Raw genomic sequence first — 23735 nt, 5'->3', positions numbered from 1 at the left:
TTTGATCCATTTGCCTTCTTTCTTAATCAGTAGATGACATTTGATGAAAGCTTGGCAGATTGGACACTACAGTGACTGACTTTTAGCTCTCACATTTTGTTCTGGAAATTTCCATGCTCCAATAAATGTACCATAAATGACAGCACTTCATATATTTATTAGGTAGACTAAACCAGTTTATGTCTGTGCTTGTCGCTTCTGTTAATTAACATTCATGAAACAGATGTTGTCAGCCTTCCCAACCTCTGTGACGATAAACAGGCTTGTGATGCAACAAAACCGTTTTTGCTGGTTATTCGCAGTGTGTAAATAGACCGAATATACCTACAGAACATAATGGGTACATTCAGTTAAACTGCTTTTATTCCTTGGTTTGACAGTAAGTCATGTACATGGACGTGTGTGTTTTAAATCTGTAATAATCTGGATGCAGGTAGGCTTTTTGTTACTTAAAGACAGCTTGTTGCGTGACAATCCTTCTCTCCCTCTGCAAGGCTAGTATAAGATTTCATGATAACCACCTATTACTGAAAGGCAATAAAATCGGAGATGCAGGTGAGGTAGGTGTTTAACACGGCTATAAAATGTAGTCAAATATTGTCGGAATCGATGTCACTGTAACATTATGTTATGAACAAAGGAGTCCTTAATGTAATCTAGTCAAATGTATGCAAGAGGTTTGGCGAAAAATCAAAACGCAAGATGGTATTTCTAGTTTACTGTATATCTTTAATGCATTTGTTTATTACAATTTAAATTTGGTTTGAATTAGCAATTGTCTTACTGAAAATAATGACCTAACCTTTTTCTTTAAATGAATACATTTAGGAAAGAAATAATTATCTATCCGATGATCAACGGTACAGTATAGATCCACAGTCTGTTTGTCATGTCACTGAAAATTATAGCCGTGAAAAGCACAGCATATAAAATGACTAACATGCCAAGATGACACATTCAGCTGTGTCATAGGATGTGTATGAGTTTTATGTCTGCAGCTGTTGACAGACAAAGCAGGTTGTATCAATTAAAGTCTATCATAATTATAGAGAAAGTAGCAATGTACCAGTGAAGACTTACTTAACCACCTTCTCCAGGAAAAAAGGAGTGTTATAAATCACATTGTGTAATCTTGATCAATAATATGCTAGCTTTTCCCAGTTAACGCGTATCATTAAGTCAACTTGCCACATCAGGTTTTATCTGGATGCAAACCACAACTTGCCAAAATTCACTGGAATTATTCACTGATCATTTGCAAAACATTTCCTGGGAAAATGATTTGAGGATGCAAGATAAGTAACATTACGGGATCCCAAAACTTGGTGAAAGTAACTTTGGGCATTACTCTGGGATTTCATGACCTGACATGACTTCAGATTTCCCTTTCACACAGTCGGGATTCATGCCATGGGGCTTGTTGCTGTATTGTGAAATGAAGTAGAGATTATCATGTGCTACTTTTAGGACTTTTGACCTGCAGTGAAGTGTTTGAGACCTTTTAATTTCAGTGTGTACTTGTTGCTAACCTAATTTTTGCCCGCAAGGCAGTCTATCTTCACCTGTCTGTGCTCAAGCTGTCTTCCAGCCTCTGATGGAAAACAACTGGCAAACTGGCACTCCTGCTGAAGACAAACACATCTGGTAGACATAAGGACATCACTCACAAACAGAAACAACAATGATCAGTGCAATTTCCTAAGGACCTCAGTCTTGTAAAAAAGGAACTTTATCAAACAAGAAAACTGAGTTGCTATTTACGAAAATGCATAGAAATTCATGTTGGTTCAATAGCTTTCCCTTATGTTTGTGGGTACCACCATTCTTTTCCCTTTCCGATGTACTGTCCTGCCTGTGAGCCAAACCATTCCAGGAAAAGTGATTCAAAACCATATGGCCCAAAAATGCAGCTCCTCTGGCCATTTCCTTCTGGAGGCCTGAATAGGTTAACTGAATCAGAAAGAAAAAAAGCAAAGTAGAATAAATAAAAGCACACTCCTCAATCTATCTTTGTAGAAGATGCCAACCCTGCCAGGTAACATTTTTTACAAGATAATTACTAGTACTGTCAAGATCTGTCTGTTTTGTCTTTTTCTGTCTTTGGTTTCCTGTTTTGTTTTGGAAAGTGTTCACTTCCTGTTTTGCCTATTGCCTTCTGTCTGTTTTCCCTCCCTGATTACCCGATTGTGTTCACCTGGTGTCCCTGTGTTTTCTCCTCCCTCCTCACCTGTGTCTTGTTTGCATGATTAGTCTTGTGTGTATTTAAGTTCTGGTTTTTCTGTCTGTCTTTGTCGGTTCGTCTTGTGTTTTGACGTGGTCTTCCGTGAGTGTTCTGTTCTGTCTTTGTGATCAGTAGTAATGGCAAAATGAAGCTTTGAATGAAGCGTTGAACCACTTGGACAATTGTGTCGGAAATAGGTTCATTTCTCGAAGCTTCAGTTACAGCGACCTCTCCTGGCGAAGTGCAAGGCTGCAGTGGGTTTAACGTATCTTTGCCTTGAAAAATATTCGATGCACACACTCACACTAAGACTGAATATCATGTTCTATTTGCAATTAAAGATTGATAATTGTGTGTATTGGGTTATTGAGAAGAGACTAGAGAGTGCTAGACATGTTTTTGGGCGGAGAGGGTCTTTTACAGTCATTAAAGTATTAAAGTTGAAAAGCAATGATTAAAAGTTTAACTATTCCAGGCTTTGAACAAGCTGCGCGGAGGACATCGCTGCATCCTGGCCACCGGCTCTATCCACTGGGCTATCTATTCCTTAGACTATTGAAGTGTTTTTATATTACTCATTTTCTTTTTGTTCACAGCATCTCCACATTTCGAAGTGTTTCACGAGCCATAACAACCTATCTTTCTTCCTGGCTTGCTCTATAATGATCCAATGCAATGCCAACAACAACTCAACAGCAACAACGCAAACTACGACAACAACCCACACATTGCGCATTGTTTAGAGCGGTTATAAAGTGTTGACCCGCTCAAATTTGAAACTGTTTCAACCTGTCACCTGTCAGAATCGAGACGAGGCAGTGCATTGAATCACCTGATTGGACGGCGAACCAGTGAGTTGATTCATTCAGGAAATGAAGCAGTTGCTGGTTCGGACGTCACATTTCACGTGATTTGAAGCAGTTGCTGCTTCGGACGTCACATGTCACGTGATTTGAAGCAAGCTTCGAAGCACTGCTTCTATGGAATAGGAAGTCCAGGGTTGAAGCTCCGTTCGAAGCTTCAGTGTCAAACTGCCATCACTAGTGATTAGTATAGCCTTGAAATAAAGGAGTTATTTTTGACACTTGAATCTGCATTTGGGTCCTGCTTCCTGCACACACCGTAACATTACGAACCGACCTGAGATATGGGCCCAGCAGATCCGTTTGAATTGGAACTATTGGATTTTACCTTTTCTTTGTCTGTCTGCGCTCATCGATGAATAGGAGCGGTCAGGGTTCAGCAGCGAGAGGCTGCTATGGCTGCGGCACACCAGATGGCTATGGAGAAGCCAGGTTTAGTGAAGTTCTTACCTGACTGGATTTTGGACTTCCTCTCGGTGTGTGATTCCCGGCCTGCTAGCCCCAGGCATGCTAGCACCCTGACTCCCAACTCCCAACCTGGCGCCGTACGCCTCGGAGTGTTCCGTCTGGAGTCGGCCTCTGCTTCTTCCCCAGTTCCTGCTCCTGTCCAGGAGCCATTCTCTGGAACTCGTCTGGCTTTTGGAGGTCCACGGAGCCTCCAAAAGGCTCTTAAGCGAAGGCGTCGCTGGTCCAGGCTAGCAGCCCTAGCCCCGGAGGCCATGCTTTGGGCTCCAGTACAGGCCCCAGCAGCCATGGTTCCGGCTGCCGTTCTGGCCCCAGCAGCCATGGTTCCAGACCCGGTTCTGGCCCCAGCAGCCATGGTTCCGTCCCCAGTGCTGGCCCCAGCAGCCATGGTTCCGGCCCCAGCCGCCATGGTTCCAGCCCCAGTTCTGGCCCCAGCAGCCCCAGTTCTGGCCCCAGCAGCCATGGTTCCAGACCCAGTTCTGGCCCCAGCAGCCATGGTCCCAGACCCAGTTCTGGCCCCAGCAGCCATGGTCCCGGCCCCAGCAGCCATGGTTCCGGCCCCAGTTCTGGCCCCAGCAGCTATGGTTCCGGCCCCAGTTCCGGCTCCAGCAGCTGTGGTTCCGGCCCCAGTTCCGGCCTCAGCAGCCATGGTTCCGGCTTCAATTCCGGCTCCAAAACGGGACCTTACAGCAATGTTTCCAGCTCCAGAACTGGATCTTACAGCCATGTTTCCGGCTCCAGAACCGGCCCATGCAGCCATGATTCCGGCTCAAGAACTGGGCCCAGCAGCCATGGTTCCGGCCCCAGTTCCAGCCATGGTTCCGGCTCAAGTACCGGCCCCAGCAGTCATGGTCCCGACTCCGGCTCCTCGTCACCTGTTGACTCATCGGCCGACGCCATATCCCTGTGTCCTGTCGGCGTACCGGCCGACTCCAGCACCTCGTCTCCTGTTGGCTCTCCAGCCAACACCAGCTCCCCGAGTCCTGTCGGCGTACCGGCCGACTCCAGCACCTCGTCTCTTGTTGGCTCTCCAGCCAACGCCAGCTCCCCGTGTTCTGTCGGCGTACCGACCGACACAAGTCCCCTCTCAAGTCCCCTCTCAAGTTCCTACCCGAGTCCCCTCTCAAGTTCCTACCCGAGTCCCCTCTCAAGTTCCTACCCGAGTCCCCTTTCAAGTCTCCTCTCGAGTTCCCTCTCAAGTTCCCTCTCGAGTCTCCTCTCGAGTTCCCTCTCAAGTTTCCTCTCGGGTCCTCTCTCGAGTTCCCTCTCGAGTCCCCTCTCGAGTTCCCTCTCGAGCCCTCTCTCGAGTCCCCTCTCGAGTTCCCTATCGGGTCCCCTCTCAAGTCACCTCTCGAGTCTCCGTTCAAGTTCCCTCTCGAGATTCCTTTCACGTCACCTCTCAAGTCAACTCTCAAGTTTCCTCTCGAGTTGCCTCTCAAGCCCTCTCTTGAGTTCCCACTCAAGTCCCTACTCATGTGCCGTTGGAGGTCCCGCAGACTACTCTTCTGCCGGGGGTCCTGCCAACCACATGTCCTGAGCCGTTGGAGGTCCCGCAGACTGCTCTTCTGCCGGGGGTCCTGCCAACCCCATGTCCTGTGCCGTTGGAGATCCCGCAGACTGCTCTTCTGCCGGGGGTCCTGCCAACCCTATGTCCTGTACCGTTGGAGGTTCCGCTGGGGGTCCTGCCAACCCTATGTCCTGTGCCGTTGGAGGCCCCGCCGACTACTCTCCTGCCGGGGGTCCTGCCAACCCTGTGTCTTGTCCCGTTGGAGGCCCCGCCGACTACTCTCCTGCCGGGGGTCCTGCCAACCCTGTGTCTTGTCCCGTTGGAGGCCCCGCCGACTACTCTCCTGCCGGGGGTCCTGCCAACCCTATGTCCTGTCCCGTTGGGGGTCCCGCCGTCTACTCTTCTACCGGGGGTCCTGCCAACCCTATGTCCAGTGCCGTTGGAGGCACCGCCGACTATTCTTCTGCCGGGGGTCCTGCCAACCCTGTGTCCTGTTCCGTTGGAGGTCCCGCCGACTACTCTTTTATCGGGGGTCCTGCCAACTCTATGTCCCGTGCCTTTGGAGGTTCCGCTGGGGATCCTGCCAGCTCTATGTCCAGTCCCGTTGGAGGCCCCGCCATCACCTGTCCTGCCGGGGGTACTGCCAACCCCTTGTCCAGTTCCGTTAGAGGCCCCGCCATCATCTGTCTCGCCAGGGGTGCTGCCAACTCCTGGTCCTCTTCCGTGGGGGATCCTGCCGAAGCCTGTCCCACCGGCTCCGGTTCCTGTTCGGCCGACACCGGGTCCTGCCCGGCCTCCGGAGCTGTTTGGCCTTCGCCCCACCCGGAACTCTGCCTTGCCCCCGGGCCGTCCGCCCGAGTCCCCCTTTGTGAACTCTGCCTTGCCCCCGGGCCGTCCGCCCGAGTTCCCCTTTTCGAATTCTGCCTTGCCCCCGGGCCGTCCGCCCGAGTCCCCCTTTGTGAACTCTGCCTTGCCCCCGGGCCGTCCGCCCGAGACCCCTTCCTTGAACTCTGCCTTGCCCCTGGGCCGTCCGCCCGAGACCCCTTCCTTGATCTCTGTCTTACCCCCGGGCCATCCGCCCGAGACCCCATCCTTGATCTCTGCCTTGCCCCCGGGCCGTCCGCCCGAGACCCCTTCCGGGTCCTCCGCTGTCAGCCCAAGCCCGTCCTCCAGACCCCCTCCACCCACCCTGTTGGCCTTAGTTTTGTAAGGCCCCTCCCTTCTCAATTGAGACTACATTGAAACAGTTTTTTGTGAAAGGTTGCGCAACATTCATTACGCATGTAGGTTTGACGCTTGTGTGAAGACTGACTCAGAATGCCTCAGGGTCCTTCAATTATTAAATATGTCACGTACTATGGCCTTAAGTGTATGAACTATGGTATGCCCATGCTCTCATTAAAAAACATTCTGCATGCCTGTGAAGTGGAATATTCCCACAGATATTCAAGTTATCTTCACTTACTTCAGTTTTCATAGGTAGCAGGGATATTCTGTTATTGAAAACTAAACTAAATAAAGCTCTCTTTGGCACGTGTATAAATACAGATATGCCCACAGAGGTTTAATGTTAAGGTAATGCAAGTTTATAATGTATTCCACCACCACTACAGAATAGGTATTGGTTCTTGCCCAGCAGTTTTTTGGTTCCAAATGCAAACCAGGTTTAAGGGCCGAGTGCCGGATTCGCTGTGGTGGAAACAGGAAAAACTGGTTCGCTATCTGGCCCTGGAACCGCTATGGTGGAAAAGGGGCAGCCTATCTGTGGGATTTCAAAACTGCAAATGTTCTCACACCTCTTTTGAAAGCAGACAAAGAAGGTATAATATGTAGTGATGAGGTTTCACACAGGGACAAAAGAACAGGACAGAGAAAATTAGGTGAGGGACAGAAAGGGAAAAGATAAAGATTTATGTGAGCGGGTGGGAATGAACCGGGCAAACAAATAAGCATTACTGTATGTGTTTTGTTTCTACTCTTATGAAGACCAACATATATTCATAATGATGTGAAATTAGGGGCATCTGGCATATTTCAAAGGAGGTATTTTAAGACTGGAATTTGGGTTAAAGTTAGACTAATAATTATGTTATTATGAAAAAAAAGATGTAAAAGGAAGATTGTTGGATTAAGTTTGATAAAGGCTCCATTTACTGTTAAGAGGATTTTGCAGTGCGGTACTCCTTATGTTTATCTATATTACTCAATTGCATAATCAGAGACTATTCTTAGGAACTGACCTCAAATCTACAAAAAGTAGATAATAGAAAAGTTGAATTTATGATTTAGCAGATTTAGAGCACTCAGTATCTAATGCTAAATGTTGAGGGTGGCAAATAGATTTGTTAAGTGTGCAAAATAACATTCAAAGTAAACTTAATTGCATGTCATCAAAATCAAATATATATAATATACACATACCACCTTTTTAAAAAAATCTAATTGAGAAAGAAGACTCATCACAAATAATATATGTTTGTAGCTGCTGATAACCAGATTACACTTGGGGAAGCTATGGTTTTGAAAAGTGTGTGTGTGTGTGCGTGCGTGCGTGCGTGCGTGCGTGCGTGCGTGCGTGCGTGCGTGCGTGCGTGTGTGTGTGTGTGAGAGAGAGGGAGAGGGAGAAAGTGTACCAGTGAGAATACATCTGAATCACATGACATGAAGGGAGGTGTGGGGCAGAGGGTGGGGCCCCTAACCAAGCCTGTCTTGCCTATATAAGAGGAGCCCAGTCCTCCCAGCTTCACAGTCACTCAGAACTACATCCATCTCGCTTCTCAAAGTCCTATCAGCCTCCAGAAAGAAAACATGGGCAGACAGAAGGTGTATTTGGACAAACTATCCCGGTTCTTTCAGATCCGAAACCTGCTGCTGCGACAGGCCCTGGCGGAATGTCTTGGAACCCTCATCCTTGTGGTAAGTGATTGTGTGATTGTGTGATTGTGTGTGTGTGTGTGTGTGTGTGTGTGTGTGTGTGTGTGTGTGTGTGTGTGTGTGTGTGTGTGTGTGTGTGTGTGTGTGTGTGTGTGTGTGTGTGTTGTGTGTGTGTGTGTGTGTGTGTGTGTGTGTGTGTGTGTGTGTGTGTGTGTGTGTGTGTGTGTGTGTGGTGTGTGTGTGTGTGTGTGTGTGTGTGTGTGTGTGTGTGTGTGTGTGTGTGTGTGTTTGGCACTTACACCGTATCATCTAAATCTTAAATAGATTGTTATGAAAATTGACATTTTAAAAGAGCTATCAAGCTTTAAATGAAGTGGTTCTACCATCACCATTCTGTACGTGTACATTTATAATAGCTGAACTCTATCCTCTCTGTGTTTTCTTTTTTAATTTACCATTCCATTTTCTTCTGATGTTGCAATATGATCAATAACCCTTCATATGACAGCATTCTTATTGTATCGTGTTTGAATGATTGCAAAAGAAACATGACATTTATAAACCATTGATAGACTTCAAACTGAGTATAACTTGAGTTTACTGAGTTAAGAACAAACAGGTAAGTAACAGGTTGTTCAGGACTTGATGCTTTGTAGACAAAGAAGGTTTTAAGATGACACCTATTAATTGCTTGGAAGCTGTGGTCCCGGATCCAAGACCTCATGACATCCTATTATTATTTAATTTGGTTCTTGTGTGTTGTCAAAGTGCATAATAATGTCAAGGCTAAATAATAAGTCAGTATCAAAGGCAATAAGTTGCAAACTGCACTTTCAAACATCAGTAATTGTTTAAGTTAGCCATATTAATATATAAAAGCTGTTTTCGTTTGAAAGAATCATATGAACATTGTTGCACTGTAGCATAAACAGACACTTGCTTTGTTAATTAAGTAAAAGAGATCCATAGGCAAGGTTATCTACACTGATAACAAAGGCTACTCTTCTATAAAATGGTTTCTACTAACCCTGTGTTGGCAGAAACGTGTCATTTAATTGAATTACTTTAAATACACCAGCTTAGTGGGCAACCTAAAGGCTCTTGTATTGGTTTAAAAGTAAAGTGTGGCTGTGGTGAGTTTAGTGACACATTTTCAGGGATAAACAAAGCCATTTCTAAAGGCATAGAAGCGTGGTACTTTAAGTGAACATTTTATTCTGAAACACAATCCAAGTGAATCTTACAATTTATTTAAAAGATATGTCATATTTCACTCCATTACACCTTAGACCGAATTTCAATTAGCACAATATAATATATAAATGAATACATTGTAAACACAGATAAACACAGATGTGCAAAGGTCAACTTCTTACTTTATAAGAGCTAAGGACGGAACATATTTACTTATTGTTGTTAGTCAGTCATTTAGTATGTTATGTGACAGAAAGGTGTGGCAGAGTAATTTAATGGTGACACATGTGGATGGCAGCACTGGGAGAGTCATGGCAGAACAAAAGGCAGCACATCAAAGGCGTGACTGACATAATTCCCATCAGAGATAATCTCTTTCTCACTTTTAAATAAACAATGTTGAATATCTAGTTAGGATGCCACCTGGGCGCCTCCCTAGGGAGGTGTTCCAGGCACGTCCAGCTGGGAAGAGACCAAGGGGTAGACCTAGGACCAGGTGGAGGGATTATATCTCTTCGCTGGCCTGGGAGCGCCTTGGGATCCCCCAGTCAGAGCTGGTTGATGTCGCCAGGGAAAAGAAAGTTTGGGGCTCTCTGCTGGAACTGCTACCCCCGCGACCCGACCACGGATAAGCGGGAGAAGATGGATGGATGGATGGATGGAATATCCTCTCTCTCCAAAATATTTGTTTTACTAAGGACAAACTCAACAAGTCAAGCTGCTTATTTGGAAATCAGCTACTAGGATAGTTGACGTGTGTGAGGGTGTGTGTACAGTAGGTGTGTTTAACTCACTAATTAACTAACGCATTGATTTGGCATTCTTGACATGTTTCCCTATCTCCTAGCAACATGTTCGGAGCATTAAACAGGATGTTTCTGAACTCAGGTCATGCTGAAGACATCGTGTGCCTACAGGCTGATGTCAGCATAGTGGTTTGTCTAGTCCGGTATAGGTCACTATAAAGGGGCTTTGAAAGTATGTCCTTGAAGGTCACCTATAGGCAGTTATTGTCTTTGGTTATCTTACTGTGACTGTTTTGTTAACCCCCTCAATGCACTTTCACAACGTGCACTTCAAACCAATGTCCGTGCCTTGAGTAGCCGTAGGGGTTTTTTAAGGCTCTTCATCATCACACAGGTACTGTTTTAGAAATTGGTTCCAGGCCAGCAATTTCTTTTTGTTTTGCCTTCAGCTCCTAAACAATTTCCAAATATGTGTTTTAGTAGACTGGCTACTGTGGGGTTTTCTTTTATAAGCTCCCCAGCTGTGCTAAAAGCTGGGAGTAGCTGCATGGATGCGTGCAAGCTAAAGCAGCCAATTGAATGTTGGCTGAGGAGGTGGTGGGGTGCTGTTAACTAACTACAACATTATAGCAGCAACACAGCAAGTTGTTGGAATAATTCAACGGAGGGAACACACATTAGTGAATGTGCACTTCAGAGTTAAGATAATACGGTTGGCTCACAGATTCAGAGACTTACTTTAGACCTTTCTAGAGGAATGTGATCCAAGTAAGTGAATTGGCTCTTACTAGCTAATGGACCATCTTTGTAATCCGATGCCTCTGACATTAAGAAAAAACTCTGAAGTGAAAAGTCACGAGTATTTTTATTTGTATTGTCACATCACACAAGCCTATCATGGCAAAACATCTGGAAGCCTTTCTCCCACACTCCAAAAAAAGTAAGCGAAGCACATTCTAATATTTATGAAATATTTTTCCAGTAATGTCTGGCTGGATAAGGGTTGGAAAAGAGTTTAGACTGAGCCCAGTGATGATGAACTCCCCTCAGGCGCCAGTCCTTCTGAGTGTGGTTCCCCTCAAGCTTACCTCAACATTTGAGTCCTGCGGTCTGACTGAAAAGCATCCTCATCAGGGGGCTTACAGAGCAGAAGCCTAGACATGGACCACACATATTACTCTTGCTAAACACATACGATGAGCACACACACTCACACACACACTCACACACACACAGATAATCAGTGTGCAGAATAAACAGTATGGCACCTGTTTGGCAGAGCTAACATCTAAAGGCAACATGTTCTTAAATCCTTCTTCATTTGACAGAATTAGTCCCGTCGCCCTTAAATATATGTTTTTCTCTTTTCCCTCATCCCTCAAGTAGAAACCGACCTGTGTTTTCCGCTTCCCAGAAAAATCAGCTGGGCAGTAGCAGTAGAAATGACATACTGTACTCTTGTGTGCCATTACAAACACAATGGAGCTGATATAATTCTAAGAAGAGCTTATATAATGGGTCTTTGTTCTAAACGGTTTCACTGATTAACGTCACATTGTCTAATTTCACTCCTTGGCTTGACCTCGATGTCCTGACTAAGCACTAAATGTACAGTATTCATGTTTTTTCTTTATACAAGTCTGAGACTAGGTCATGGTTTGTGTGCAAAATGGGCACTAGCCATTCAAAAGGCCTTTGTATTTCTTTCAAATAACACCTCAATATCACACACAGCTCCCATCACATCATCAGATTACTTGTCCCAACAAATAAAACTACTTAAGCTATTATGTGCACAAGACGTTTTTGGAGCCAAGCATAAACCTGTTTTTGTATTCTCTCTTCAGATGTTCGGCTGTGGTGCCGTGGCCCAGCTGGTGTTGAGCGGTGGTTCCCATGGCATGTTCCTCACAGTCAACTTTGCCTTCGGTTTTGCTGCCATGCTAGGCATTCTGGTCTGTGGCCAGATATCAGGTACATATAATTAAATATTATGATTGAAATTAAAGAACATGACTCAATTGGTATTATTTTTGCTGTATGAGATTAACTCCCTAATCAGAATAATGTAAAAATGTAACCCTTTTCAGCCAGTTCTGGGAGTCTGCATTTTTTTATATAATTAGGTAATGATGTTGCCTTTAGGTTTGGTTTATAAAATGCACTGACCTACTGTCACACTGTACATTTGCAGGGGGGCATTTAAATCCAGCAGTGACCTTTGCCATGTGCCTGCTCGGAAGAGAGCCCTGGAGAAAGTTCCCCATGTACTTCCTCTTTCAGACAATCGGTGCTTACTTCGGCGCAGCTATCATATTCGGCATGTACTACGGTAAGGGATGGCTTTAGAGATGGAGCGACATTTAAAAAATAAATCTTGTTACGACCATTTACAGTATATAAACAGATGTGAAATATACAACATTTGAACAACAGTCCAAATATAAAATGTTTTATGCTTTTCTTTTTTTGTTTGTCTACTTTTAGATGCCCTGTGGGACATTCCTGGAAGTTTTAATGTGACTGGGCCTAGCGCCACCGCTGGCATTTTTGCTACATACCCTGGAAAACATCTCACCCTTGTCAATGGCTTCTTTGATCAGGTACCCATTTAAAATGTGAAAACAGCTCTCATAAACTGAATTCAAACTTGACAAATATAGGTTATACAACTCAGGTGTCCAACTCACAATTTCCTCTTACATGTTCCCCTCCGCTATATAGATAATCGGCACAGCAGCACTGATTGTTTGCATTCTGGCAATTGTGGATCCACACAACAATCCCATCCCCCAGGGGCTGGAGGCCTTCACTGTTGGATTTGTGGTTCTGGTCATTGGATTGTCCATGGGCTTTAACTCTGGCTATGCTGTAAATCCTGCCAGAGATCTTGGACCACGTATTTTCACCGCTATGGCTGGGTGGGGCAGTGAGGTTTTCACGTAAGTTCAAAGATTTTTAATAATTGTGTTTATGTGAACTTGTTACACTCTTAAAGATTAGACGCTCATTATCTATTGAGCTTGTTATTTCACGACAGAGGGACTTTTCTTGTATAATTGACTTTTTATTTGTCTCTCCGTAGGGTTAGAAACGGCTGGTTCCTTGTACCTGTTTTCGCCCCTTTCATTGGCACCATTATTGGTGTGATAATCTATCAGGTGATGGTCGGCTTTCATACGGAGGGAGAATATCGTGACCAGAAAAGGTCAACGGAGGAGAATGTCCGACTCACCAATGTCAACTCCAATGACAAAACAAATAACACTAGCAAAGAACATCTGTGAGTGTGTGAGAGAGATACACAGCAAAATATGCACTTTCTGTAAATACCAACACCCCAGTAATGTACCTTCCGGCCACAAATGTTTTTTACAAAGAATCTTCAAAGCTGTTTAGATATTTCCCAAATAAGCTGTGTTTGGGGAAAAGGGCCATTCTTTTTTCATAATAAATGTATTGTATTATATTGTAGAGAACGATTGTGTGCGAGTGAGAGAAACATAACTTCATAAACACAGAATTACATTAATTCATTTAGGAGATGAACATTTGGATCTTAACGTCTATAGCTCTCCAGTTTTAACAGTATTGTATGCGTTATACCTATTTTTTTTAAATAATATTTGAAAACTTGTAATAAGATATACATTTTTCTGTCCAAAACCTTTCAATGTTAACATTTGAATTCATGGAAGTTGTCAGGAAATTTGGAAATAACATTTTTCAAACTTCAAAATAAAAGCTAGTGAAATGACTCCATGTTCATGTTATTCGTTAAAGTCAACGTTTTTGTTTAAAGCTTACATATGATAGTCGTAAATCCTTCCCACGAAATTCTTCACTGTACCATAGCTATCTAAAAGCAGCCATATTAAAGCGGCTTTCTTTTTATAAACACTCTTTTTTCCCTGTAAAAGCCATAACCAGGAATTGTTAAACAAGCTTAGAATTATTGTGATATGTCAGCTAGAAAACATTAACCTTTGTATGACTTAAATGTAATCACAAGAATCATTTTAGCTTATAATTTCATGCTTGAGAAATATCATATTGTTAAAAAATGACTGTGTTTTTTTAAAGTACTACCACTACATTCTTATGAAGTTTTTACCTATTGACATCTTTCTTCCTTATGACTGTTGATGTTTGGGTGCTAAACTGGACTGTGAGCACCTTGGTAGATTGTATGTAGGTTAAGGGGAAATGCTTTTGTACTTATACAATAAAGTTTTGTTCTTGATTATTGTACGTGGATCATGTTACGTTCTTGTGTTGTGCATTTACAACATAAATGACTGTTAAGAGAATGAACCAGCCGGGTCATAAGTGAGCAAAGCAGGAAACAGAGCGGTCACTCCATTCGCTCAGCTGTTCTCTAATGAAGCTCAGTGCAAGTTCAGGCAGGAAGACCTATCACCCCGTATTGCTCGTCATGGCAATACTCGCTCCCTTCACTAGATGACAGGGAGCGCCACTCCTTAGCTAAACCTATCACTTCCTTCCATTCACAAGCCTAATTATCGCACCTGTTAATCCCTCTATATATGCTCTCCCCCTTCCTATCAGCTGTGTTCCAGGTGTCAACGCACAAGCAGCAGCAGGGCTTCGTTCTAGCTGAGGGCTTCGTTGTAGCTCAGGCATTATTCATCAGCTCCGCAGTCTTGCGGATTAAGCTACAGGCGACGTTCCTCCGGCTTAATGGGAATGGCTACTTCACGCAAACAACTGACGCACGCCTTCAGTCTCTCGAGAAGGCATCACTGGCATCAGGGCCGCCTAATACGGCGCTTCCGGCTCCACGCGGAACGGGTCCTCATCGCATGCGGAGTCTACCCATCCAGGCTTCAACCACAACCCCTCCTGCAGGCAGGCAGGGCGTAAACTATATCCCATTGAAGCACTTCCTCCTGCGCTCACTTTTAACAGGCGTCAGGGTAGCGCTGGCAAAAGGCAGTCGCAACAAATTCACGAGATGTTTCGTTATATTGTTATGAGTATGACATTGGGTCATGCAGAGTGAGATCGCTACCCCTTAAGAGAGGGGTGATTGATTGATTGATTGATTGATTGATTGATTGAAAAGTTTATTAACAGCTTGTATATTGGGTACAGTACAGTACAGCTCAAAACATACAATTGTTAAGGGGATGCAGACCAGAGAAAGACTTTCGTCTTGTTTACATCAGGGTCCCCCATTTCCAATTCATCATATCATTTAAGACATATTTGACATACAGATGGCTTATTTACAATTTACATACAGGTGGTTTTTTACATACAGATTGCTTATTTACAATTTTCATTTTAGATTTCGTTCTAATACATCCTAACCGGACATTTAAGACATACCAAGTCTACAGATATACAGTTAGTAACAGAGTCTAAAATGCGAGTATATACATAGATGGGGGGGGGGGGGGGGGGAAGCTGTCCATTGAACGACAGGTTGAGATTTGTACCATTACCGGGGCCAGTTTTGCAATGCTCTCCCCCGAAGGTGCTCTTTAAGAGAGGTTTTGAAGGTAAGTATAGTTTTACTTTCCTTTACAGTTGTGGGAAGAGCGTTCCACCTTGATGTGGCATAATTGTGAAACGTGTATTCCCCCTTTTTTGTGCCAAATCTGGGTTTCACATGATTTGTGGAGCTCCCTCTGGTGTTATGATCATGGTATTCCTTGACCTTTGGGAAGAATTTTGACATGTACATGGGTACCATAGAGGTGTAGTGGATCTTGTAGACCAGGCCCATTGCAAGTAGCTGTACTCTGTCGTCTACTCTAAGCCATCCTAGGTTGTCAAAGTGGGCAGAGGTGAGGTGGGTTCTAGATGAAAGGTCACGCAGTAGTCTGACCAGTTTATTTTGCGATGTTTGAAGTTTTATTTTTAGCGCCTTGGAGGTGCTATGGTACCATGACGTGCAAGCATAGTCCTAGTACCCTTGAATGAGTGCTCCTGCCAGAGTTTTCAGGGTGTTTTTGTTTATCAGAGAGGAGATCCGGTATAGGAATCTAGTTCTTTGATTGACTTTTGTTATTACATTGGATGCCATTTTGTCACAGGAGAGGTTTGCCTCAAGAATAGATCCTATAGTTATGTAATTTCCTTCTTACTTGTGACAATAATGTCGCCCACTGCAACTGAGAAGTCGTCGGATTTGCTGAGATTATGTTTCGAACCGAAGAGAATGGACTCTGTTTTACCCAGGTGTAATGATGATTTATTATCGGCGAGCCAGGTGCAGATTCTGCCGAGCTCGGAGCTGAGGGTTTTTTCAACCTGCAACCTGGCTGTTCCTGTCAGAGACCAGCAGGGCTGAGTCGTCCGCGAACAGGAACAAGTTGCAGTCACATGCTGATGACATGTCATTTACATAAATTAGGAACAGTAACGGACCTAATATGCTTCCTTGTGGAACACCACAGCTCACTGGGAGGGGGGGGGGGACAGAGTACCGTTTACCTCCACCATCTGTTCTCTCCCCTCCAGGTAGGATTGCATCCAGCTCACCGATAGTTAGGGTGTGGCGCGTGGGTGTGGTAGAGCGAGCGAGCGGGATACGTGCTTTCTAGTAGTAAACGAGGCAGCAGAAGGAAGGTCCGTGATCTTACGAATCTATCTTCTGAAACAGAAGAGCTAAATAAATGCAACAACCTCCCAAGAAGAGCTCGCCTCTCTTCAGTCTTTCCGATAATGGGGTATTGAATCCGAAGCGTCGCTCCTGCTGGGAGACGACAGAGAGTCATCCCCCCGTTTCCTCGACTACGGTCTGGAGCCGACAGGAAGTTTAACACTATCCATTGCTACCTTTAGTTAAGGTGAGTTCCAGGCAGTGTTGGGCGTAACGTGTTACAGTACGGAGTTTCAGTAACGTATTCTTGTGTACGAAGATCGTAACGCATTGCTAATGCAGTTCGGGTATTACTACCCATTACAATGCTCAGTAACTAACGCAGTTTCAAGCTTCATCACAGTGTTAACTGAAATGAACGGTGTTCCGTAGGGCTTCTTTTCTCAATGACCAAGTCGCTGCACATTCCTGTTTATAACACGACCAGATACTAAATAAATATCAATAAATAATCACTCCCAATATTAAATTGAACGATTAATTGACTTCATAATAGTTTTTATTTCTCTCCACTAGAATATTCCGTTTTTCGGTGCACAACGGCTGGATCTGCGACAACAACATATTTTCGGCAGCCTGTCCAAATCTGTTCACAGTCTCTGATCCACTAAATCCTTACACATACAGAGGTGAATTAGGTTCAAAGGTGTAATATCGCGTCTGCGTTTGTTTACGTCGCCGTTTTCTCCCTTACCGCTGTCAAACAACATGGAGGATTGTGTCGGGTAGTCTTCAATCATACGAAGCCAGATTCAATCAGAACTACTTCAACTATACTTTTCTAGAATGCCGTGTTGTATCGGGTATCACGTGGTTCAGCGGCATAAACGCTGCTGCAGTGCATTGTGCACCAAAGCAGAAGCGGATCTAGAAAAAATATTCATGGAGTGGCAAGAGGGTGGCAGGAGATTTTGAGGGGTGGCAGAAGTATATGCTGATTGAATCGCAGTCATATCAATCAATGTTAACAATCAATGTTAGACCCCCACAAAGAGGTTAAGGATGACAGCTTCCTCATATGTTGCACTCGGAGAGAAATAGTTGAGACAGAGACGATGAACTGTTAAGTCCTTAGGCATGGTTTATTTTACTCTGCACTGCAGGTGCATCCTTTCGCTCAGCCGAGCTAACTTAGAATAACAACACCTATTGCCTCACAGTGGTACAATAATAACATGACATCCCTTTGTGAGCTTGAGTACAGAATATATATTTAACAACTGAGGACAAATGTACACATTTCCCTTAACACAAGTTTATCACGTTAACAGTTTTCTATGCTCATCAAGTCATTCGTGAGCAGAGCATCAATTTGGCTATAACAGCTGAATGCGGCGATTTCCATGTTCAGCAAAACGCCTCACAAACTTATTGAGATCCAAAGCTTTACTGCGTTTGGATTCAATGCTGAGTACAGCCAAACTTGACAGTCTCTTTTCTGTGATTGTAGACCTCAAATAACTCTTAATGATCCTAAGAGTTGAAAAACTTCTTTCACAGGATGCACTGCTCACCGGTAAAACTACTGCTATTTTACACAATCTGGACAACTCGTAAAAAACATCCTTGTATGGGTCCAAAAATTGAGCAAACTCCATCAGAGTGGTAGGACTCCCCTTTTCCTTCTTCTTTATTTCTAGTACTCTCCTCGTCTGATGTAATTTGTGTTTAAGATCCTCAATATTAGAATCATAGGCATTAGCCAATAAAAGAATAGCCTCCTCACTCAAAAAAGTAGCACTTGATGGGTTTAGTGCCTGGACACCTTGCATTATGTTGCAATTTGTGTGAGAAAAGCGTCTTTCTATTTCTCAATCATGTTATCCATAACTGGATAGTACACATTGACGCAAAAAGAGTGTTTGCCATCTGGAACTACATGCTGTCCCAAAGTGGAAGGGATGACACTATCTTGAAGGGTCCTTGTTGTCTGTCTTGACCTCTTTGGCTTTCGCTGAGTTGTTTCAATGCTACTTCTTTCACATAAAACAAGTGCTTCACTCCACACTTCATCAAAGGAGGTTTCACTGCGATATTATACCAGTGTCTCTTTAAGTGCTTCAACTAGTTCCACGGCCTTAGCCAAGTCCAATGTTTTGGACTGGAGCATATCTGACAACAATTTAGAGTCACTCAAGACCTTTCGTAACAGTACAAGGCAGGGCTCGACATTATAAATGTGTGCATCTGGACCCGGTGACGACATTACCTATTGACGCAGCAACCACTGTAAGTTATATTCTTGTTTAATTAGACTTCTCTGTTTCATTTATTCGACTCTGTATAAATTGTTATTGTAGCGTAAACGGCTAAATCGCGTTTGAGAGATTTTAAATCTCAGATCTGCTCAGGCGAAACCTGCTTTACAGGTCTCAGCACTCAAACCTGCATTAATATAGGCACGGCCAGTCTATTGATAGCGTGAAGTACAACCGCGTGACTCAGTCATTTTGTACCTTAAAAAGCATTTAAATACCGCATTTAAAATCTGATCAACTCAGTGTGCATCTGGACCCGGTGACGACATTACCTATTGACGCAGCAACCACTGTAAGTTATATTCTTGTTTAATTAGACTTCTCTGTTTCATTTATTCGACTCTGTATAAATTGTTATTGTAGCGTAAACGGTTGGCTAGCCAAACGCTGATTACACCCAATTAATTCTGTCCTTTCCCCGCTCAGAGACCCAGGTCGTTGCACGCATCTCTGCTTGTCTAGCTGACATCTCTCAGTGGATGTCTGCTCACCACCTCAAGCTCAACCTTGACAAAACTGAGCTGCTCTTCCTCCCGGGAAAAGATTGTCCCACTCTTGACCTAACAATCAACATCGGCACCTCAGTTGTTTCCCCGACTCAGACTGCAAGGAATCTGGGTGTGACCCTAGATAACAACCTGTCCTTCACTGCAAACATCGCTGCTACAACCCATTGCTGCAGATACACGCTTTACAACATCAGGAAGATACGTCCCCAGCTGACTCAGAAAGCGACTCAGGTTCTGGTCCAGGCTCTCGTCATCTCACGCCTAGACTACTGCAACTCCCTCCTGGCTGGTCTACCTGCATGTGCCATCCGACCTCTGCAGCTCATCCAGAATGCAGCAGGCTCGTCTGGTCTTCAACCTTCCTAAATTCTCCCACACCACTCCGCTCCTCCGCTCCCTTCACTGGCTTCCGGTAACTGCTAGAATCCACTTCAAGACACTGGTACTTGCTTACCATGCTGCGAATGGATCTGGCCCTTCCTACATCCAGGACATGGTTAAACCGTACACCCCAGCGCGTGCACTACGCTCTGCATCAACCAAACGACTCGTTGCGCCCTCGCTGCGAGGGGGACCCAAGTTCCCATCGGCGAAAACACGTGGGTTTGCTGTCCTGGCTCCAAGATGGTGGAATGAGCTCAGGTCCGCGCTTAGGTTTAACCCTGCGGGCAAGCCCGCCTTAACCTGCCATCAGGCCCTGGGGCTGATAGGTTTTGTAGGCTCCCTATTTAAACAACAAATCAAAGTCATTTATAGCCTCGACAGGCTCTGTGATCGCACTTCTCCACTCTGCTCTACACGCGCCTGGTCCTCTCCTCCAGATGAGTGACGTATCGGGCATCCCTCGTGTATTTGACCGGTTGCCGTTGGCTCCCCTCTAGAAGTCCTCGTCATCTCCTCCAACATCCCTCCTGTCTGTTTTTTCTCTCCCGCTACTCCATCGCTATCAGAACCAGACGGCCTACTTGGCTCAGAGGCCCCGCGGCCGGCACCGCTCCAGGCACCGCTCCAGAACTCATCTGTCCTTCCTCCTCATCCTGGCCTACAGGTTTAAAATAACCTGTAAGCTTCCAAAACATTTGTAATAGCAGCTTGTCTCGAAACTACTTTTCCCTCAACAATTTCCTTTTCCGAGCTCAAACTTTTTCGTCTCTTTCGATTTTCTCCTAAACAACCTTCATCTGTCACTCAATCACTCGCAATTTGAATACGTCACATGTGAAACATATTCTCATTCTGATTGGCTGTTAAGTGGTGCCCACTGACTGTTTCGGAGTCGTCATTTTTGAGAAAAATCTCTGGAATCCATCGATCTGATTGATTAGCGGAGCAAATGATCAAAATACGGAGGGAAGATATTTTCGTTTGGATTACTGGTCTGAGGGAAGCTCACGAGTGTGTGTGTATACGTGTGTGTTTGTGTATTTTTGCGTTTGTGTGTATTGTGTTTGTTTCCCGGGGAAAACACTCACGAGAAACACCGGCTGTTGTTATGCCTGCTGTGACGTCAAGTTACTCCGTTCTCCGCTTGTAATTATGCCGTTACAAGCTTCAAAGTTGTATTTATCATCTGAATTTGCCGAAACAAGTTTAATATTCTGAAAGCCAAGACTTTGTTTATTTGAAACCAGATGAAAACAAACTAACGGACCCTGCCGTGTTATCTATGATTACTATACACTTACATTCATAATGTCAGCGGAGGGAGGGGAACAGCAGAACAGCAGAGTGGCGAGGGAGAGCTGTCTTCTTCCCTTTACAAGCTTCAAAAATGTATTTATCGTGTGATTTTGGAAATAAAAGTTTCATATTCTGAAAGCCAAGACTTTGTTTATTTAAAAAAACTTTTTAAAACATCCGAAATAAAAAACCTTTTTAAAAAAAAAAATTAAATTAATTTTTGTATTGGCTAATGATAGGCCCCTGATCTCCGTAGGCCCCTGGGCTTCAGCCCGTGCATTAAGGCGGCCCTGCCTGCGGGTGCAGGTTGCGGACACAGGTCCGCGCTTAGGTTTAACCCTGCGGGCGCAGGTTGCGGACACAGGTCCGTGCTTAGGTTTAACCCTGCGGGCGCAGGTTGCGGAAACAGGTTCGCGCTTAGGTTTAACCCTGCGGGTGCAGGTTGCGGACACAGGTCCGCGCTTAGGTTTAACCCTGCGGGCGCAGGTTGCGGACACAGGTCCGCGCTTAGGTTTAACCCTGCGGGCGCAGGTTGCGGACACAGGTCCGCGCTTAGGTTTAACCCTGCGGGCGCAGGTTGCGGACACAGGTCCGCGCTTAGGTTTAACCCTGCGGGCGCAGGTTGCGGACACAGGTCCGCGCTTAGGTTGAACCCTGCGGGTGCAGGTTGCGGCCAGTGGGTCGGCGTCACGGAAAAGAAAGAGATGCCCTGTACGGCCAGGATGCCCTGTACGGCCAGGATGCCCTGTATGGCCAGGAAGGATGCCTGGGAGGCATCAGTACGTCTAAATTCCCACATGTATTAACCTCTCATTTTCATCCATAGATTTCCACTGCATCCCACAAGGTAAGATTTCTTCACGTTCAGTATACTTCATACTTCACTTCTTTTTGGGGGTTCATCGGAAACGGTTCTTTCCCTTCCCGAATGATGTCCTACAAAACCTGGGCCTAATCGCCAAAACACATTTCACCCACCTGTTATAAACTGTCATTAGGTTTCATTTATATAATGTGACCGATAATAAACATGTATTTCATACATCACGTCTCTCCTGAGTGAAATGAAGCTCAGCGCAAGTTCAGGCAGGAAGACCTATCACCCCGTATTGCTCGTCATGGCAATACTCGCTCCCTTCACTAGATGACAGGGAGCGCCACTCCTTAGCTAAACCTATCACTTCCCTCCATTCACAAGCCTAATTATCGCACCTGTTAATCCCTCTATATATGCTCTCCCCCTTCCTATCAGCTGTGTTCCAGGTGTCAACGCGCAACCCTCCTCCACCCCTTCGCCTCCTGCGTCCAACTCAGGGCCAAGCTTAACCTTCTCCCTTCCAACCGGACCTAACCACTTATCACCACCACCAGGTCTAGACCCAGGGGGGTTAATCGGAAACGGTTCTTTCCCTTCCCGAATGATGTCCTACAAAACCTGGGCCTAATCGCCAAAACACATTTAATCCACCTGTTATAAACTGTCATCATTATGTTTCATTTATATAATGTGACCAATAATAAACATGTATTTCATACATCACGTCTCTCCTGAGTGAAATAAGGATGTTGTGTTTCCAAAAGGAGACTTGCTCCTTATTATGCAGTGGAAAGCAATACTTTGCACTGCTATTTAAAGGCTTCACTTTATTTCCAAGCAAACCTCAGTATCCAAAAACCAGAACTGGGCTGCCGTCCTAGAGCATAAATCAAATAAGGCAAGGGTTCATTTTGATAGAAAATATTGCCCACTTGCCACCTATAATCAAGATATGGAAACATGCAGGCTTAAATATGCCTGGTCTTTTTCCAGTATAAATCAGCAGTATTATTTAATTACATCCAACAGGTCTGAGCAGGTCACTTGCATGAGTAAAGTAGATTAAAAGCAATTCATTGAGTTCCCTTTTTCTTCATGATAACAAAGGGAGACCAATAAAATCACAATGAATAAAAATGACTAATATTGAGCTTACTTTCCCCTCCTTGTAGTGCATAACCAAGCCTTAGCCAGAGGGAAAAACATAATCTACTGTTATTATTGCAAGCAAAATACTATTGAAAATTCAAGATAATCCTAATGCTGTTTGCTTTGAGGGTTACCAAAAGGTATAGAGAGGGGAAACACTGTACTAAGATTCAACAGGTTGTTAAAAAGGACTGCTGTTGTCACTGCTATTGAAAGGTTTGCCAAAAATAAGCAATGAAGGTTTGTCAGGCTACTTTCCCCTGCTTCCAGTCTTTATGCTTTGCAAAGCTATTCAAACCCAGATCCTACAATGGTGGTATAAATCTTACACACAGAAGGAGAAATATTCAAAACAGTTCCTCGCAATATGCAATGATAGACATTTCAAGTTTCTTCAAGGTGATAGCAGTGAAGCCAAAAGCCACAATGAAATATCAAGACCTAATGGTTTCCATGAATTAAAGAAATTATTTCGAAAATATCTTAACTGGGCTTTGGAAACTTGTAAGCATTATTGTGAGGTACACAATTTTCAGTTAATGGACTAACTGTGCAAACCTGCCACCATGGTTGAAAGAGCTGAGACAAACAGCTCTCACCATGTGTTTTCTATCTTCAGCCGCCTTGCAAGGTATCCCACAGTCCCGCCAGAGGCTCTGGTGGAATTCTAATATCAGATCAGGTTTGATGTATTATGGCTCTGTAAGATATTGTCTCGATAAATCTTTGCCATTTTTATTATTGAATCATTATTTTGAGGTCCATAGGATTCACTTAGCTCCAGATGTAGCAGCTAGCCATATTCATATTCAACCGCTTAT

General features: G+C 44.5%; 1 protein-coding gene across 1 annotated transcript; it reads left to right on the top strand.

Annotated features, from left to right (window-relative positions):
* Positions 1-7820: 7820 nt before the first annotated feature.
* On the top strand, positions 7821-14119 carry aqp3a (aquaporin 3a). Its single transcript, XM_034240295.1, has 6 exons — positions 7821-7972; positions 11718-11844; positions 12065-12202; positions 12358-12473; positions 12595-12812; positions 12956-14119. The coding sequence occupies exons 1-6, from the start codon at positions 7865-7867 to the stop codon at positions 13155-13157; spliced, it is 909 nt and encodes a 302-aa protein (XP_034096186.1). The 5' UTR covers positions 7821-7864; the 3' UTR covers positions 13158-14119.
* Positions 14120-23735: the final 9616 nt, after the last annotated feature.

This window comes from Gymnodraco acuticeps, unplaced genomic scaffold (assembly GCF_902827175.1).
Source record: "Gymnodraco acuticeps unplaced genomic scaffold, fGymAcu1.1, whole genome shotgun sequence".
Lineage (NCBI taxonomy): Eukaryota > Metazoa > Chordata > Actinopteri > Perciformes > Bathydraconidae > Gymnodraco > Gymnodraco acuticeps.
This window is presented reverse-complemented; position numbering and strand designations above follow the sequence as displayed.